Source organism: Myodes glareolus, chromosome 3 (assembly GCF_982192425.1).
Source record: "Myodes glareolus chromosome 3, mMyoGla1.1, whole genome shotgun sequence".
In the NCBI taxonomy this organism is placed as follows: Eukaryota; Metazoa; Chordata; class Mammalia; order Rodentia; family Cricetidae; genus Myodes; species Myodes glareolus.
In genome coordinates, this window is record NC_142028.1 from 6,540,365 (window position 1) to 6,560,413 (window position 20,049).

Consider the following 20,049-nt stretch of genomic DNA (forward strand, 5'->3'; position numbering starts at 1 on the left):
GCTAAGATAGTTCAGTCTTGTAGACTACTCAAGCCAGGACTTCAGATAAGTCTTACACTTTCCTATCACACAGAAACTGGAGAAGAAATGGTACAACTAGCTCTCCCAGGACCTGACCATTATCTCAGTTTTCTCATGGTGTCCTAGAGATGCCATCATCCCCAAAATGACAGGAAGAACCCAGAGAACACAAAGCACACATTCCCAAGAGGCGGAGGGGTAGTTTTGGTCATTCAATGGGTTATCAATATTTGTCATTGTTTAGGGAATTGGTTACAAATTATGATTAATCATGGTCAGGAAAATGCTGAACAAAAGAGATTATATTCAGGTATCTCATACTTAAAAGAAAATGGGGGATATAGAAATGATAGGATAAAGAGGTAGATTACTGAATCCACTTTTAAACTTAAAAAGGCAACTATTAATCTTAAATATTTTATATTGGTATGGGTTTTTGTATATTGATACAAATCTAAGTTTATTTTTGTATATATATACTCTTGTTTAGGTATTATACTCATTTAACAATGTAATATACATTTTTAGTCCTTGAAAGTTATTATTACAATCTATTTAGAATAATAAAGAAATACAGGTTAGTAGTTAGTTACCCATAACAATCAAACTTGTAGTCAGGTTAGATATATTTTCAAAATCAAACAGATATATTTTAGTTAGGCAGGTCATCTCCAAACATTTCAGAGATCTATTGAATATGTCATTTAAGATGTTTTATAACATAAGACTGTTCACGACAATGAAATACATCTCCTCCTGGCAGTACCAGTCTTCCTTAGAGAAGATGATGGGCACTGAAGAAACTCCATATGGAGTTTGTTTTCTTTGTGGCCAAATTTGTCCTTGCCTTGAGAGCTGACAGCTGACTGTCCAAGAAGGACTAGCTAGACCCACACACAAAAAAGCTGACTGTCAAACTTTACCAACACAAGGTAGGACAGGCCTTCAAACTTTCTGCTTCACAGGAAAGTCTTTCAGACTAGGCCTGTAGGCTGAAGATAGCTGTCCTAACCGTGTAGAGAACCTTGAGTGACTGTCCAGGCAGCCAGCTGCTTCTGTCATTTCTATATTTTTGGAAGTTGTTTGCTCTGCACTTCCTGTTTACTTGGGTAATCTTATATCCTTCTCAGGTCTCTGATGAAGTTGAAGACTAGATAATTATAGTTACAGTTTTTTCTTGCTACCAAATTAAGAAAAAAACTCATGAAAGAGGTATAAAGTGAATAAGATTGAGATACATAAAAGAATAGCTTGGGGTGAGTAATACAAGTTAGGACAGAAACTAAACTAGGTACAAAACTTGGAACTCTCTAAGATAGGCTGGATAATGGAGTATTTTCTCTGAATTTGCCAAATCCAAATGGACTGGACACTGTAAATGTAATTCTTACCTGATATTTTTTCTTATTGTATATAGTTCTTTTGTTTCAGAGTTAAAAGCCTCCTTTTTATTTAGACAAAAGGGGGGAAATGTTGTATAATATTTTGATTGCATTCTGACACTCCCAAGACTGACATTAAAGTTTGTTTTGAATCAAAGGTCAGAATTAGCCTCTAGTTGACCAAAATTAATCATAGCAGAAAGCCGGTGAAGATGCAATTGAACAAGGGGGCCATGTTCCAGCCCTGGCAAACAGCAAAAGTTGGCAGCTTCAGCTACAGGGTTGTGAATATTAATTAAGGACAGAAGAAATGGGTTAAGGAAATTGCCTGTTCACCAAAGGAATACAGACATGTACTAGAGATGGCCCTGAATGAAGGCCTAGAGAGGCCATTGCGTGAAGATGTGAAGTTGAAGTCTGGATTGCCTTGAAGAATCCAAGATGGTAGAGATGCCAGAGCCATGGGATACCTACTCAGAACTGCTAACTGGGAGTGGAACCAGCCTAAAAGATTAGTCAATAAAGCTGAACTAAGATCTCTAGCTCTCAGATTTTGAGATCTGAAGAGCTATTCAGTATAGAGTTTGAAGTTTGCCCAGCTGGGTTTCAGTCTTGCTTTGGTCCAGCATTTCCTTGCTATGCTCCTTTCCTTGTGTTTTGGAATGGTGAGTATGTGATCTGCCTTTTGAGTTTTAAAGGGGGATTACACTTAAGAGATTGCCATGTGCCTCAGAAAAGACCTTGGACTTTGAAACAAATTTGAAACTGTTAGAGACTACTGGAACTTTTGAAGTTGGACTGAATGCATTTTTTGTTTTTTTGCATTATGATGACTGTAAGTCTTTGGGGGCCAGGGAGTGAAATGTGGTGGTTTGAAAAATGCCCCCCAAAGGGAGTGGCACTAGAATCACAAAGGAGGTGTGACCTTGTTGAAGGAAGAGTGTCACTGTGGGGGCAGGCTTTGAGATTTCTTGCTCAAACTTCTCTCAGTGTGACAGTCAGTTGACTTTCTGTTGCCTCTGAGTCAAGATGTAGGACTCTCAGCTCCAGCACCACATCTGCCACCATGCTCCCTGTCATGATGAAAATGGACTGAACCTCTGAAGCTGTAAGCAAGACACCCCAATTAAATGTTTCCTTTATAAGAGTTGCTGTGGTCATAGCAACTCATAGCAATAAAAACCTAACTAAGACACACATATATGTAATATATACATATGTGTGTGTGTGTTTGTGTGTGTGCGCACGTGCATATAACAAAGAAAAAGAGACCAGGAGTTTGAGGGAGGAATTAGAGAAAGGAAAGGTAATGGAGTAAATGATGTAATCAGAATTTTAAAAAGCAACCTCTTCCAAATGCTTCCCTAAGGCACGCACACACACACACACACACACACACACACACACACACACACACACACACTGTATATTGGCCTTCACCAACTGAGAATTTTTGCTGACTGTTCTAGGAAACTCTAAGGTCTTCAGCAATTAGACAAGGAATCTGATTACCGGTCACTGAACAAAACTGTCGCTCTCTTCAGGTATAGTGACACAGGCCTATCATTCTGGAATTGGAGAGGGAGAAGCAGTTAGATCAGAAGTTCAAGGTCAACCCGGGATATATGAAACCCGGTCTTAAAAACAAAAAAAGCACACCCAGCAAGACGGTTCAAAAGGTAAACTTGCTACAACCAACCCTGAGTTTGGTCTGTAGGGTTCACATGGTGGGAGGAAAGAATTAATTCCCGCAAGCTGCCCTCTGATGTCCACACACATGCCATGGCATACACACACACACACACACACACACATGCCATGGCATACACACACACACACACACACGCACACACACATGCCATGGCATACACACACACACATGCCATGGCATATACACACACACACACACACACACACACACACACACATGCCATGGCATACACACACACACACACACATGCCATGGCATACACACACACACACACACACACACACACACACCATGAAAACTAGGGGAATATGGTAAAATAAAAAGCCCTTGACATCCTGAGGCTCCGTCCAACCCCATCCAGCTCCACATTCTGACTGTTTTTGTGGCTGGCATTTCAGACTGGCATGGTCTAGGCTCCCCAAATGAACTGCATCTACCGAGTTCAAGTCCAGTGACTAAGTTTTAATCTTGCCCTGGAGTTGCATCAAGATTTGCAGGCTGGAGTCTCTGGTGTGGCCTGCACACGTCCTTTTAATGCTGATGTCTTATCTCAGAGCACAGCAACGCAAGCAGGGCCGGTCAGACAGCGACCTTAAGAGAAATGGCGAGCATGGCTCTGTTGCGGTAGGGGTGGGCACAGGAGCCCAGACATTTCCTCACAGCAAGCGAGAAGTGAGCAGCGTATCGGAAATCTGAGACTGAAAATTACAGATTTACCCATTGCTTCCCTCGCGGGGGTCTTAACCCCACCACTGGTCAACTCCGGCATATCAGCCCCAGAGGTCATTTATTCTAGCCATGGAAAAGCAAAATAAGTCAAGTGAGTTCATCTACTCTGTGGTTGTTATTGCTACTGAGTTATTTTTTTAAGATTTATTTTATTATTTTATTTGTGAATGTGTATGCAAATGTCTATGCAGGTACCTGCGGAGGCCAGAAGAGGGCATCAGATCCCCTGGAGCTGCAGTGACAGGAAGTTGTGAACTACCTGACCTGGGTGCTGAGAACCAAACTCTGGTCCTCTGAACGATTAGCAAGCCATGTCATCTCTCCAGCCGCAAACCACTTTAAAACATCTTGGAAATCATGAGTTAGTATTCTGAACATTCCAGGAGCCCGAGCCACAGGCAGCAACAACAATACATGATTCTTACTTTAGAGTCAGTCCTCTTAATGCTATGGCTAAGATTTCTCTCTATTTCAATATCCAGTTCTATTCCTTTAAAATGGAAATATATAAGTTCAGACAGAAACTTTGGATAACAGCAAGTTTGAGATAAATAGATTTCAATGTGATATATTATGTGTTGGGGGACACACTACAATCTAGTGGGTAGGGGTTAAATCATATATTACTTCCCTTTTCTTTCAGTTACCCCCAAAAGTCTATGCACTAGAATTACTCTTACAAAAACATCAAAAACTCAAGTGACTCACTTCAACATTTCAAAAACGTTTCCAGACACTATCCTCTGGGTAAACTTCTGAGTAGAATATATCTGAAGTGAAGGATTTTTAAAATATATCAGAAACAGCAGCATCTCCTCATTAACTGAAGGACGCATCTTTAGGTCCTTAGCACCCTCCTACTGCTGGAGGAGGCCGCTTGTTTGTTCCGGTTGCCCAGCCACGAAATAACCACACAGAAACTGTGTTAACTAAATCATTGCTTGGCCCATTATCTCTAGCTTCTTATTGGCTCTTACATCTTAATTTAGCCAATTTCTATTAATCTGTATATCACCACGAGGTCATGGTCTATCAGCAAAGTTTCAGCCCATCTATCTCCAGCAGCGGATACATGGTGCCCCCAAACTCTGCCCTTTTTCTCCCAGCATTCAGTCCAGTCTTCCCCGCCTACCTAAGTTCTGCCCTATTAGCAGGCCAAGGCAGTTTCTTTATTCATTAATGGTAATCACATGGCACAGAGGAGACTCCCACATCACTCCCACTGTTTAGCCCAGAACTCTGGGCTATTGTGAGGCAAGAAGCAGAGGGAAAACTTTCCCCACACCATTCTGGGCATCTTAGAATTTGTGTTCTGTCCTAACCTTCCTCTTCTACTCTGAAATTCTTAAATATTCCATGTTATTTTCATATACTCATTAAAATTTTTATATTTGATGTGAGAATTTCACATGGCTATCAAGTTATTTTCTTACTATTCATTTGTTATGTATGCTCCGTGGGGATTGATAGGATCAGCCCCGTACTCATTATTCCTAAGTTCTAACAACCCTGTGACCGTCACGTAATAAAAACTGTCACCCAGTGGTACCCGAGGTTTGTACCGGGTTTGGGAACACATCTTAAAGTCCTAGTATGAAAAATAATAGATTATTATACAGTGTGTTTCTAAAAATATTATTCCAGATTTAATTTTTCAAATCTCAGAACTCCAGTGTGGAAACTGACAGTCCCCTTGACTTCCTGACTTGATGAAAGCCTGCTCCAAACCTGTGCCCTTCCGGCCAGTCTTCATGATGGTGGGGCTCCTTAGCTACACCCTGCAGCTAGCTTCCTCTAGCTGTGAATCGTAAATAATAACTACACCTCGGCCTGACTTGCTATGTGTTCTAGATCTGCTTGCAAACTTCACAGTAAATTCTCACCAAGCCCCCATTCTGACAATTCTCTCTTAAGAACAGCCATCCATGGGTTTCTCTTCCATTGTGTCAATTCCTAAGCATATCTGAAACATCCAAATGCACCTGCATTTCTAATCCCCCAGAGAAACGTGAAATTGAAATATTGAAATTGAAAGAAATATTGAAATTTTTTGTGTGTGTGTGCACGCACATGCACACACATGCATATGTTTTGAGATAGGGTGTCACTCTAATGTCTAGATTGACCTAGAATTTGCAATCCTCCTGCCTCAGCCTCTGGAGTACTGGGATCACTGCCATGCACCATTATTCCTTCACTGTTGTGAAATACCCAACAGGCCTTCCAGTCATTCCACATTCATACAATGGGTTTCGTGATAGACGCTGAATACAAGAAACACAATTCCCTTTCTTTTAAGCTTTTGCCTTAAATTCTGACAGGGTTAATATGACATGAATCTCAGAGTTTGGATTCCAATGGACACGATGTGGGGACGATGGAGGGAGAGGCCAAGCAGCTTAGGGACATAGCAGGAGGCAGGGCGGGGCTGCACCTGCCTACAATTCCAGCCTTCAAGAGGCAGAGGTAGGAAGGTGAGTAGAGCTGGGTTCCTGGATAGAAGAACATCACAGTGTCCTCAGGGGAGGTGAGATGTGGGAACAGGCGCTGAAATTGACTTTAGGGCAGAGATGCCAAAGGAAATAAACCACCACTGGGGACTCCGAGAGGAGATGGGCTTTGGAAACGCGGGTGTGGGGTACGATTCTAATGGGCACTATTCATTACTGTCAGATGCGATGAGGGGCCAGTCCACCAGCAGTTGGAGATGTCCCCCAGCTGTGGGAATGCCATCTCAGACGCAGGCAGACACCCCTAACACATGTTACTGAATAGAGAAGAATAAATTTAAGTTTAAACACATTAGACATCTCAATCAGAACTGCACTCGCTGAATTCCCACAGTCCTGGATTCCTTCATTGGCATAACGAGAACTGAAATGGCTTGGGCGTGTGAGACAGAGGCAGAAAGATCAGGAGTTCAAGGCCAGCTACATAAAGTTGGCTAAGTCAAGTCCCTACGTGAGACCCTATCTTGAAGACCAAACATAAAATTAAAACCTAGATTGGCAATCTGATTCAAACAGTAAATAGGCAAAGAGTGTGCAGGTGCAGAGGACCACCGTCTCTCTCTCTCTCTCTCTCTCTCTCTCTCTCTCTCCTGGGAGCTTTGCCTGCAGCTCCCATTGTCCTTAGAGATACCACCTCTCTTCTCATTATTATTGATGATTTATAACCTCAGTCACCTACAAAGGACTCTGAGGTGTGTCACAGCCCCCACTTCAGCCACATTCAATGTCTTCCTCACCTATATGGAGATCTTTGGTAACTCAGGAGAGGAGTCACATTTATGGGCAGTCACAGTGGTTCCCCCACCACCTCACATGTCTGAAACTTCGGAGCATAAATCACCCAGGGCCCCTTTAGTACAAGGTCACCGAGCAAGTCATACAGGCCCTGGCCAAAGAGAAGCCCCCTGTGTGGGTTCACCGAGGTATCCGAGCTGTACGAAGAAAATGCCAGCACCCAAACCTCAAGTTAACAGGACAGCAGAGTCTGAAAACCGAAGCCAATCCTTATGCCAAGAGGCCGCCTGGATAAACAAAAATATGAAGCGCACACAGCTGTGGACAGTGTGGGAGTCTCTGCCTGCATTCCGGAAGTGGGTGTGGCTCTCTTCAGCCAGGAGTTTGGTACCGAGCCTCTCAGCACAGCGCAACTTTTACCCCAGGGAGATGGACCTTGATGGGCGTCACCAGCAGGGTCTGTTCCCCAAACCTAAAGCATGGTGGGCCAGTCATCCTGTTAGCTATGGGCTGGCACTGTGCCGGGGGCTGCTACCCGTGTATTGATCTCCTCAGGGTGACCCTAAGGGGTAGGACTTACTATATTATCAATAAAGAAACAGGAACCAGGGCTGGGGAGACGCCTGGGGTAAGGTGCCTGATGCACAAATGTGTGGACCTGAGTCGGAGCCCCAGCGCCCACGTAAAGAGCTAGGTGTGGCTACAGGTGTGACCTCATCACGGCAGGAACAGAGATGGGGAGATGGGGGTGGGAGGCTCCTTGGCCAGCCAATCTAGTTCAGTTGGTAGGTTTTGGGGGTCAGTGAGAGACATTGCTTCAAACACAGGGGTGGGGCATGATTGTAGAAGACATCACAGCCTTGCCCTCTGACCTCCACTAGACCCTCTTAAACACATACATGTGCATACATGAACACAGACAGACAGACAGACATGACCCCAAAATTGGAGCCTAGAGACATTAACTAACTTACCCACAGTTATTCAGCAAATAATATTAGAGCCAGGACTCCCCACCAGGTGTGGTGTTTACACACCTGCCCTTCACCATCTGCCTCCTGCCTCTCCCTTCCTGGCAGCCTGCAAGTGTGCCCTGAGACCAACCTCCGACAGTGTGGTCAGGCAAGCACAGGGTCCCTGTGTCGGAGAGACAGTGACACACTGCCCACAGCCCTCATCCTGCTGAGAGGAGACGCGCCCCCCACCTGGCGTCTCAGAGGTTCCCTCAGTAGGCTGGGGACAGCTGTGCTGGCCGCACTCACTACTCTACCCAGATTCTCTGTGGAAAAGAAACTCAAGCAGGGCCTCATGCTGTGGGTGAGCTTCAAGTAAACCCTAGGCTATGAAGAGGAAACAAGAGAAAGAATCCCTTGCTGTGTAGAAGGGTCTCCGTGCCACACCCAGGAAGCCATTAGAAACGGCAAACCTCACAGGAGCTTTGGATTCCCCAGGTTTCAGGATTTCTGTACCATTTCTGAACATTAAAACATGATTTTGTTCCCCTTTGCACCCATTTCTTTGGAACTGGTCTTGAAGATGAAATAAAGTCAGTTCTCAAAACCAGTTTCATTCCTGACCCTTCCATTTGCCTAACCTTCAAGGGCAGATGCCCCTCTCCCGCCCACAGAGTCTGTTGACAGTCATCGAGGAGACTAAAATATCCAGTATGTCTAAGCGAGAAGTTATTTTTAAAATCATTTGGCGTAGAAAACTCCAATCACGATAATTTCAAGGGAATTCTCGGGACACGAATTAAATGTTTTAAATTCCTCTTCAAAGATCTGTGAGCTCGAATAGTCTTAATTTAAAAATATCCGCACCCATGCATATGCATCAGGTGTCTCTAAGTTCTGCACCATGCACAGCTATGCTGGGGGTTTCCTTGTGTGGTCAGCAACAGTAATGACAGTGTGAGCTGGAAGGCAGAAGGGCCCGTGATGGTCTCTCCTGAGGTCATTTTACCTTCTGGGCTTGAGGGTGTCCTTTACCTTATCTTACTGGGGGCTTCCTCTTGTCCAAAGAGGAGTAACCATCCTCACTGTTTCACGATCAACTGAAACAACCTGTCAGAGAGTTTAGCACTGGCCTTAGATATGATGGTATTAAAATAGCAAGCCAGACTGACAACAGAGATGCCGCTCTGGCTGTCTGAATGCTTTTCAGAGCTCATGACCTCGGGCGTGGCCAGCCTGGCTTCTCTGGCTTGAGGACTGTTCCCTGAAAGTGGAGGAGGAACAACACAAGGGTAGATCTCTGGCAGGGCAGGCACACAGTAGGTATTCGGTAAGCCGCATCTATTTTACCTTAAAGAATTCCCACACTAACTCGTAGCGCTGGATGCCAATTAGGACAGTCCCTAACACATTTCTGCAGTAGCCAGAAAAGCTTCAGCCTGCCCGACACTGTGTGGATTCCGGTCTGTGCTTGCGGGTGTTCTCGGGCCCAGCCTGAGAACGAGGCATTGAAGTTTAACAAAACCAGCGTGACTCCAAGTTCAGGTTTTCCTACCCTGCTTTTCCCAAGCTGAGCTTCACTTTGTGCTACTTAGACAGACAGGCGTGGGGCTGGGCAATGGGACAAGGACCCAGCCTCTCGGGGTGGATCTTCAGAGTTGTCTTACAGGCTGTGCAAGATGACCCCTGGGCCTCTCCTGCTCCTGCAGATTGAGAGTCAGGGCCCTGGGAGGAGCAAGCAGCCTCAGGCAGGATGAGACCGGAATCCCCTGAGTCCAGCCTGGCTGCAGGGAGCCCAAGTGTGCCCAGGGTCACTCTCCAAGCAGTTAGGGGTGCAGCTGGGGTGGGGGAGCGCATGCAACTGGGTTAGTCTCCACTCCGCCAAGCGGCTTGGCATGCCCGCTGGCGCTTAGGCAGAACAGACTCGATGCTTACAATGATCCCAGCCCAGAACGGAGTGTCTCTGACTAGCAGGGAGGGGCTGATGCTCGCCATGAGGAAGCCCAGCACGGTCACCGCGATGCCCAGCGCCAGCTGCAGCAGCGCCAGCAGCAGAGGGAAGCGGCAGCCACAGCAGGTCCGCGCCTCCTCGTCCACGCGCTCCTGCGCCCCGGGGCTCGCCTTGCGCCCCATGTTCCGGTCGGTGGTGGTTGCGGTGGCTGCGCCTGGGCCGCGGCTGGGCCTGCCTGGTCGACAGCGAAGGGGTTGAGCAAATGTGGAAAACACTCTCAGGCCACCAGAGGCCGAGGGGGACCCGAGGGGGGCCGCCAACTGCCAACGCGAGGGGACCCGGCGCCTAGAGTCTCTGTGATGGGAATGCCAGCCCGCTGTGTTTTTTGGTTTCCAGAACATGCAAGAAAGGGTGATGAATGCTGAAACCGCTTGTGTTTAATTAATAGGTCACTGAACACAAAAATGGACTCGGCTGCACTAACAGCTGTGAAGTCATTGCCAAAAGTTAAATTATGCTTTTTTCTAAATTTGTATTTCAACTTACAAGGGAGGGAGGGAGGAGGAAGGAAGGAAGGAGCAGAGGAGGAAAAATAAAGAAAGTGGAAAAGAAAAAAGGGAAGAGGACAGAAAAAAGTAAAAATTTTTTTTCTCACTGATGTACCTTTTATTCCTTAGTGTGATCTCCAGGACCCATGGTGTAAAGGGAAAACCCAGAAAAGCTGAATCCCTGACCTCATTCATATACATGTGGCTTACATACCATACACATAGTAATAGTAATAATAATAATAATAATTAGTTAAAATTTAACAATGGAATAATTGTTCCCAGAGCGGTTGGGCTAACGGTGACACGTCTCACCTGTTTGTTTTAAAAAGCTCTTGGTCCTCATTTGTATTTGTACTGCAGCCCTGGCTGGATTCAAATTTGCTGTATGACCTTGAAATTATTATTATTATTTTGGCTTTTGTTTTTTCAAGACAGGATTTCTCTGTAGCTTTGGAACCCATCCTGGAACTAGCTCATGTAGACCAGGCTGGCCTTGAACTCAGAGATCCGCCTGCCTCTGCCTCTGCCTCCTCCAGAGTTCTGGGATGAAAGGCTTGTGCCACCATCACCTGGCGACTGTGAATTCTTAATCCTCCTGCCTCCACTTCCCAAGCAACGTAGCATTCACCTTATGCTTTTTCTAGACAGCAGTGAGAAAAGATATGGCTCATAGATTATGTAGTAAATCAGAAGCAGAACCCAACACACACATTCAGTTCCCACTCAGGATGTCCTGATCCTGTCCACACTCACCACACTCACCTGGGCCCAGTGCAGCCCAGGAAGGCAACTAACAGTGTTGGGAGTCACAGAACCATGAGAATTTCCAGAAGGAACAGACAAAAGCTGGTATTAAAATAGAAGATGATTCCCACTGACGAGGACAGCCCAGCAAGGGAAAAAAATGTATTTTCTATGTAAATCTAATAAAAATCACAATGGGGCAGCAAACTATAACTAGTTATTTGTTCATCTAGCATAGCTCCTAGCTGGCCCTTGCAGCACTGGCCTGTGTTCCTGGACACTGCAGAGAAGGGAGCAGGTGAGCTGTAAGTTCAAGGCTAGGGTTTAAGGAGTACGGGGAACTCTGCAGAGGAAGGCCAAGCATTTGTTTGTCACCTCTGTCCCAGCTAGCCTTCCCATTGCTGTGCTAAGATGCCATGGCCAAAGCAATTTGGGGAGGAAAAGGTTTATTCCCGCTTGCAAGCTTCCGGTCACAGTCTATCACTAGGGCAGTCAGGGCAGGGAGCGAAGCAGTAGCCATGGAAGGATGCTGCTTCTGGCTCGCTCCTCCTGGCTTGCTCAGCTTGGCTTTTTCTGGAGGACCCAGGATCACCTGCCCAGAGACATCACCACCCCAGTGAGTTGTCCCACCCTGCATCAATCTCTAATCAAGAAATGCTCCCATGGGTTTACTCAGAGGCCAATCTATGGATGCATCTTCTTGATTGAGGTTCCCTCTTTGTAGATGACCCTAGCTGTGGCAAGTTCACAAATAAACTAAGCAACACACCCATCCCTAGGGCCAAAGAAACGGCTCTGAAGTTAAAAACGCTTGCTGCTCTTGCAGAGAACCTGGGGTCAATCCTCAGTACCCATATTGGCCATCTCACACCCATTTTTAACTCCAATTCAAGGATTGGGTGCCCTTTTCTGGCATCCGCGGGCACTGCACACACAAGATGCACATTCATACATGCAGGTATGTGTGCACATCAATGCACTGTTAACAAAAGGAAATAAACTTGTGGAGTCACCTCTCGCTGAAGGGACAGCGGCAGAAGAGAACGTTATCAATGGCTAACAGAAGTACAAAGCTGTAGTAAAATGTCTCTCTTGTTATGGCTTTGATCTAAATGTCCTCAAAGCCAAAGACATCGCCATTTACCTCTGACACTATTGGGGGATAATGAAGATTTTAGGAAGCGGGACAGCATAGTGGGAGGAAGTTGTGTCCCTGGGGCATGTGCCCTTGGAGTAGACACTGGGCCCCGCCCCTCCCTGCCTTCTGTCACAGGGAAGCTGTTTCTGCCACCACAAGTTCTTTGACAATGCCACCTCAGATCCAAAGCAGCAGGGCCAAGTGGCCTTGGACTGCCTCTGACACCTTGACTGAAAACAAAAACAAAAACTGTTGGCTCCTTTGAAGTTGGTTTTCTTTCCTCCTTCTACCCCTCTCGGGGAGATATTTTCACATTGCTTGTGTGCCGAGGACGGAGCTAATAAAGATGTCTTCAGGTGTGTTCACCGGGGATAGTAATCGTCAGACAGTCGTCTGAAGCAGGAAAATCTCTGCAGGGGAAGGCCTCTCTCTGAGGCAGGAGGGAGACCCTAAGGCAGAATGCAGCTAAGCCTGTAAGAGGTGCCAGGAAGGCTGCTGAGACAGCTCTTACCTTTGGGGATCTTCTAGAATATGTATACAATGAATGCCACACCAATATTTTCCTTTACATAATACAGACTTTAGATATAGAACGACTGTATTTCCATGTTCTAGAGTACAATACATTTTATCACTATCTTGTAATCATCTAAGTTCTAATGCATTATAATACGTCATTTTCTCAAAAATGTCTCTGGGAATAAAACTGCACTAGTAGTCACAGCAGCAATGACGCCTGGGTGGTATACAAGCTAGTCAAGGCTAGAAATCATCTTACACTATATATATTTAAGCGGGAATTTCCCAAGATGGGGCAAGTGGTTACTCTATTTTTTTTTCCTTTTAACCTATGGCTAAAACCTGCAAAGTTAAACCTAAATTTCTTTCTTTCCACTGATATTTGAGCTGAAAGACTATGGAGTTTGATTGCACAGACTTACTTCATATGTACCTCAGCATATATAGCTATGTTGATCATGCCTTAGCATGCTTTTCTCTGTATACACTTCCTGTCACTGGTTCAGGACGCTGAGATCAGCAGGGGTGTGAGTGTCAGCCATGAGCCCATGAGGCAGACACCATGTACTCTCATGATATGAAGCCCCATAGTACCTCCTTCGGTGAGAGAAAAATTGTATGTTCCTTCTAAATGTTTTACATGTGTGCATGTTCATGTGTGTGTACAGGGGCATGAGCAAGTGCAGTCGCATTACCTGTACACGCGTGCGAGGCCAGACTCAACGCTGGGCGTCCACCTCAGTCACTCTCTGCCTTGTTTGCCAAGACAGGGTCTCTCGCTGACCCTGGAGCTCACAGGTTCAGCCTGGCTGGCCGTTAGATCCTCTTGTCTCTGACTCCCCAGGGCTGGAATTTTAGACACACCAAGCTGTGTGTGGTGTTTACATGTGGACGCTGGGGCTTGAACTCAGGCCCTCATGCTTGCACTGAAAGCTCTTTACCAACTGAGCCATCTCCCCCGCCTCTCAAAATGAATTTACAAGTCCTAAGTAGTCATCTGGCTAGTATTTCCAACATAAACATTTCTGGAAATCTTTGACTGCATATTTTAACTGTCTGTTATTGTCTTTAAGAACCATTGGACCAATACACTTTGGATGACTGATAATCGGGATCTCTAAGGAATAACATAAAAATACCATAAAGTCACTGTAAACATCCTATGAGCTGTGTACAAACTCTGAGGGTCTCATTTTGACAACTAATCCCCTCCCCAGCTGAACGGTCAAGTCACTGTCTGCCGTTAGGCCAGACTGGCATTTCTGGTCACCGTTAACATGCGTGATGGTTGCACCTTCCACGGACTCAGTCCCCTGCACTTAACTCCACACCCAATCACCACTGCTCTTCATGTTACCCTTGGATCTGCACCTAACCACGGTGGGGCTGGCTTGTTCTCGCCCCCATTTCTGTAAACTGTCAATCTCACCTCAACTGTCAATCAATTATCGATAATTGGTCAATTGCAAGTGATCAGGAGCTATCCGCTGTCATCTTGAAGCTTTTTTCCTTACTTTCTGCTTTTTTCTTTATAATATTCTTCGGGATGCTTCGTGAAATTTACATCAAAATCGAAAGGGTGGGCTGGAGAGATGGCTCAGAGGTTAAGAGCATTGTCTGTTCTTCCAAAGGTCCTGAGTTCAATTCCCAGCAACCACATGGTGGCTCACAACCATCTGTAATGAGGTCTGGTGCCTTCTTCTGGCCTGCAGGCTTACATGCAGACAGAATGTTGGATACATAATAAATAAATAAAATATTAAAAAAAAATCGAAAGGGTTCTCCATATATAATGTGCATAGTTTATTTCAAAGTATTTTGTGGAAGTTACTGATCCCCTCAAAAACATGTTGTTTGGCATGGTGTCGCACTCCTATAATTCTAGAACTTGGAAGGTGGAGGCATGAGAATAAGGAGTTCAAGGCCAGCCTCAGCTACATAGCAAGTTCCTGGCCAGTCTGGGCTATACGAAACCCTACCTCAAAACCAAACAATAAAATAAATTTCTCGATAACCTAACTTTGATAGTTAATCTTCATTGTCAGCCTGACTAAATTTAGAATCCCCTAGGAGTCACTATAAGGTCAATGGAAAACAAGAGAGACTAACAGGAAAAAATGGTGGTGGCGGAGCTGGTGACAGGATCTCAGCATCAGAAATTGACGCTCTCTGGAGTGTCCCTCCGAGGCCATCTTGGACTGCTGCCACCCCACCCCCAGCACTCGCAATTTGGGGTTTCAGGTCCTAGTTAATAGTCAGCACCCTGTCATCTTGGGTGTTTCTGTGTCTACAAAGCAGCCCTGCTGCCTTGCGAAACTGGAGCTTCAGCCCAAATCAGAGCTGGAATGCTGTGTAGATCACAGATACTCACCTGGGTGTCTCTCATGCAGAAGTGCCCCCCCAAAGGAGATGGAAGGGAGGGAGGGAGGGAGGAGGGAGGGAGGGAGGGGGGAGGGAGGGAGGGAGGGAGGGGAGGAAGGAAGCAAGACATAAGGTGTTAGATAGCAATTTTCTCAGAGGTGAAACCTTTCATCCTGCAGGGAAGCTCATCAAGCTTTTGGAGCAAACAACTCAAAGACTTCTGGAAGTCTCTGAAACTGAACAGATTCTTTAACAGCCCCCCCCCCACACACCCCACCTGATGTACATAAGCAGTAAGAACTGCTGGGAGATACTCGCAATCCGACCAGACACCAGGAAGGGCCGAGTTATCTGGAAAAGACGGTCTCCTGCCTGTGGAGCCCCTGCAGCTGTGCCCTGCACTTCAGGTTTTCCATCTTGACCTTCTCCCACACTGGGGTGGACTTTGGTGGCACAGCTGCCTTTGAGTGATTTCTGCTCCTGTAAGTGACCCCAGCACACTCACTGACAGACCGAATGGACTTTCATGGGTTCCATGCTTTGGCTGTTACTGGTTCCCTGTCTGGAATGAAGAGATATGTGCATATCTCCATAGAAACAGTGTGACACAATGGGAGGGAGGGAGGGAGGGAGGGAGGGAGGGAGGGAGGGAGGGAGGGAGGGAGGGAGGGAGGGAGGGAGAGAGAGAGAGAGAGAGAGAGAGACCCAACTAGTCCAAATATTGAGCCATGCACCAAAGGACGCCTCTGAAATGAGAGGTTCTGCATCTCGGTCCATGCCAAGTTCAATGTTGACTTGCTAAGACTACAGATTATTCAAAAAACCTTCAGAATTTCTCTTGGGGAACTTTGATAATTATCAATGTGGCTTTTGTTTATTTTTTTAAAATGGTGATCACTAACCTAGAGCAGAGATTTAAAGCGAGAGGGGAGAGGCAGTGACTTCATCCCTGACGCCTAAATGCTCTCACCACGCATTCCGGGGACCAGATGACTGGCCCCTGAGATGAATGAATGAATGAAAATATGAATGACCCAATGCTTCAGGTCGCCAGTCTCCCATGACCTCACTCCCGGCAAATGTCAGTGCTCAGCCCGCACCCAGCGCCTCTCCTGCTTAATGCTAAACAACACCCGTCATCCCTCCTGTTAGGTCCATCCCCTGAAAACACCAGAAGCCAGGGGGCCAGGGAAACGCTCAGCGCTCAAGAGCACATACGGCGCTTGCAGAGGACCAGAGTTTGGTGGCTAGCAATCAAATGGTGGCTCACAACTGTGAAGTCCAGCTCCAGGGATCTGACACACTCTTCGGGCCTCTGCAGGCACCCACGCATGTGCATGGTATACATGCAGACACACGCTCATCGACGTTCACATTTTAAAAAATTAGTACAAATCTATTTTAAAAAAACAGAGAAAAATGATGGAGCTGTCAGCACTTAAAGGCAATTCTTAAAGAACAATTCTAAAAATTATTTGAGTGACAGCCACGTTGTGCCAGGGACATGCCTTTCCAAGCAACCGCAGAGGAGGAGATGGGCAGCTTTGCACATCTGCATTGTTTCCTAGGGTCAGTCTCTGAGTTCGTTTTCAGATCACCCCACATCACCTTCTCAGAACTGTCCCAGGGGCAGACGCCAGTGCTCTGGATTTAGTTGAAGGATTTCTATCAGGTGATCAATTTTCTGGCCAAAGGTGATTACCCCACTGGACAAGTTGGGTTCAACTGCCCAACAAAGTACAAATGCAACTAAACTTTGGTCTATAATTAGTGTCTCCACTTTCACAATCGAATGCTCTTAGTTAATACTGCCCATCTGATCACTTTTATAAACTGACTTGCATTTCCTGAAGAAACAGCATTTGCTAACATGTTCTCACGGCACTCCGTGTTTTGAGCCACTAGTGAGAAAACATGACTATAATATTACCTGGTCTTAAAAACAAGAGGGGATGGAAGGGCCACAACTGTCAACCAATCCCCTCCAGCGATGAGAAAGGCCTCGACCCTGGCCCCGGGCGATAATCTTCAAGGGTGTTTGCTCCAAGTAAAAGACAACAGAGAGTCCTGAGAGACAAAGACCACACAAAGGAAGGGTTCCCTTGGTGGCGGTTGGTTGAGCTGCTACCAGATCATCTTCTTAGACCAGAGAAAGAGTGAAGACCGCCAGACTTTAAAAGGAGAGAGCTCTCCGGACCACGGTTTCTTCCCTTAGGGCTGGAGGAGAAAGAGTGTTGAGCTTTGAACACTCAGCACAAGTGTGAACCTCACCAAAGAATCTGTGCCAAGGCTGACTCATTTGCTCTCCTGGCAACACTGGCTATGGAGCATTCTAGGGGGTCCAGCTGAGCACAGTGCTGGGGGAACTGACAGGCAGTGGGACTTTTTCTTTTGTTTTGTTTTAATGAGAGGGGCGCCCATGATGTAGACAAAACTGGTTGCGATCACCCTACTGCCACCTCCTGTTGCTGGGTTACAGATGTCTGCCACTGTACCAGTGTAAACAGAGACCGTGCTTTCATTTCCTGGTCACACAGACCCAAATAATCACACAGAAACTGTATTGATTACAACACTGTTTGGCCAACGACTCAGGCATATTCCTAGCTAGCTCTTACATTTTAAGTTAACCCATTTTTTATATTTTATATTTTACCTCGAGGCTTGTGGTCTGTTACCCCTTGCTTCTTGGGCGGCTCCATGGTATCTTCCTGACTCCACCTTCTCTCTCCCTGCATTCAGTTTAGTTTTCCCACGGACCTATATTCTGCCCTGCCATAGGCCAAAGTGGCTTCTTTATTAACCAATGGCAATAAAACGTATTCACAGCAGAATCCCACATCATACCAATCCACGTATTGGAGTTTTTTGCTGGGGCAGGGTCCCACCCTACAGCCCAGGCTAGCTTAGAACTCACTATGTTGATGTGGGAGAATTGTCTGTATTCTGTCAATCACATTTTAATAAAAGGCTGATTGGCCAGGCAGGCAGTATAGGCAGGAAAACCAGACAGGAAGTAGAGGTGATACAATGACAACATGAGAATTCTGGGAAGAAAGGAGGTTTCTCTGTCACTTGTGCTCAGACCACTGAAGAGGCAGCATGTAACTGGCCCAGCTGAAAAAGGTACGGAGCCATGTGCTAACATATGGGTTAAGATAAGTCATAAGAACTAATAAGTAGCCTGACCTAGTGGGCCAATCAGTTTATAATCTTATAGAGTCCTGTGTGTGATTTTCTTTGGGGTTTGCCAGCTGTGGGGTACTGGGTGGGAACAGATACCCCAACAAGCTGGCCCTCATGTTACACTATGTAGCGTAGGCTGAGGTGGAATTCATCAAAATCTTCCTGGTAGAAGCTCTGGCGTCCTGGGATTTCAGACAGGCATGTGTTAGCTCACCTGGCACTCTTGGAAATGTTATTGCTTTCTCTCCGGAAGAGCAAAAACTTAAGTAGCTCGCGAGCTTTTTTGTCTTCATTTGTCTTCAGTTGCTGTGTCCATCAAACACCTGCTGCAAGCTCGCACACAGAGCAGTCCTTGGGTTCTTCAGCGGAAGCTGAGCCCCTACTGCTGTGGGAGATGCTGGAGGAGTCAGGAGGAGCTAAAGTGTGCATGTCTAGTTTCCTCCTCTTTCTTCCCCAAAGGCCTCACGGACCTTTCAAGTTTCTATGCGTCTTAAAATAGCGCTGCCAGTATCCTAGGAAATGGACCTGGATGTAACTGTTTAAGCTGACGTCATCAGTTGCGTTTGCTTTCTCTTGGAGGGGAGGTGCGCTTCCTACTGAGCTCACACTTTGGGACATGTGCTCCGTGTGTCATTTTGTAGGTCGGGACTTCTGGGGGTAGTGTGGGAGGTGATATGCAAGCCTCATCGTGGTTGCCGCTCCTGACGAGGCTCTCTGAGCAGCCTAATGTCGAGAGGTGTCAGGACGCTCCGCTTGATGTTTTAAGAAAAGAAGTCTTGCCGTCAGGGGCCCGATCGTGTGAACAAATGTTCAGCACCTCCTGCTTGGATTCTGCGTCTCCTGGGGCCCGTCGCGTGGCCTCCGTCCTTCACACTGCCTTTCTTTTTAGCAGTTTCAGGATTTGTTCACACCTCTCGGGAGAAATGAAGAAGGAAAAGACACACAAGTTCGTCAACTTCGCCCAATTCCACTCTTCATCTTCCCAGGATTCTCTGGCTCCAAAGTAGGCAGTAGGAGCGTCGGGCGGTCTTGGGGGAGATGAGACAGCCTCTACGTGGGACCCGCAGGACCCATCTCACTGAAAGGTAGCAGCAGAGGGGGGTATTTTCCTAAAGGTGCACATGAACACATGCCTGCTAAGACAGTTCAGCGTTTAGGGTAATGCCTGAATCATCAGGGAAACATACAGCATTGTAGGTGTCTGTGTGAGCATGACCCGGCAGAGCCGGGTGACTTCTTCACCAAGCACGGCTTTTTACAATTGTTTCTAATGACTTCTGACCACTGTACCTGCACAATTCCACAAGGCCCCTTTGGAGGCACTTGAGCCCAAGGCTGCACCATGAAATCAACGTTTCTGACCCTGGATCTGTAAAGTTACTGCAATACTGGCAGGACTTTCGTTGGCTGCCATGTTAGGGAATAAGGTCTCCTAAGCCCATGTGGGAAATAGCAGGCCTTTGGGGAAAGAGACCCACCCTGCTCTGGACTCCTCTTTGGCCAAATGACCATTGCACCGTGTGTTGTGGGTTCCTACTCCATATTAGAAAGAACCAGT

General features: G+C 46.4%; 1 protein-coding gene across 4 annotated transcripts in view; it reads right to left on the minus strand.

Annotated features, from left to right (window-relative positions):
- Sspn (sarcospan) overlaps nt 1–20,049 on the minus strand; it is a 115,305-nt gene that overhangs the window by 35,875 nt on the left and 59,381 nt on the right. The window contains exon 1 of one of the 4 annotated variants that reach the window (XM_048432656.3): nt 9,977–10,242. The exons of 1 other annotated variant lie outside the window; for it this stretch is intronic. In XM_048432656.3, the coding sequence (XP_048288613.1) occupies nt 9,977–10,174 (198 nt within the window). In that variant the 5' untranslated portion in view covers nt 10,175–10,242. Of the gene's footprint in view, nt 1–9,076; nt 9,324–9,391; nt 9,876–9,976; nt 10,243–20,049 lie in introns of those variants that run through there. 2 more of the 4 variants (XM_085687351.2, XM_085687352.2) reach the window with 2 other exon arrangements.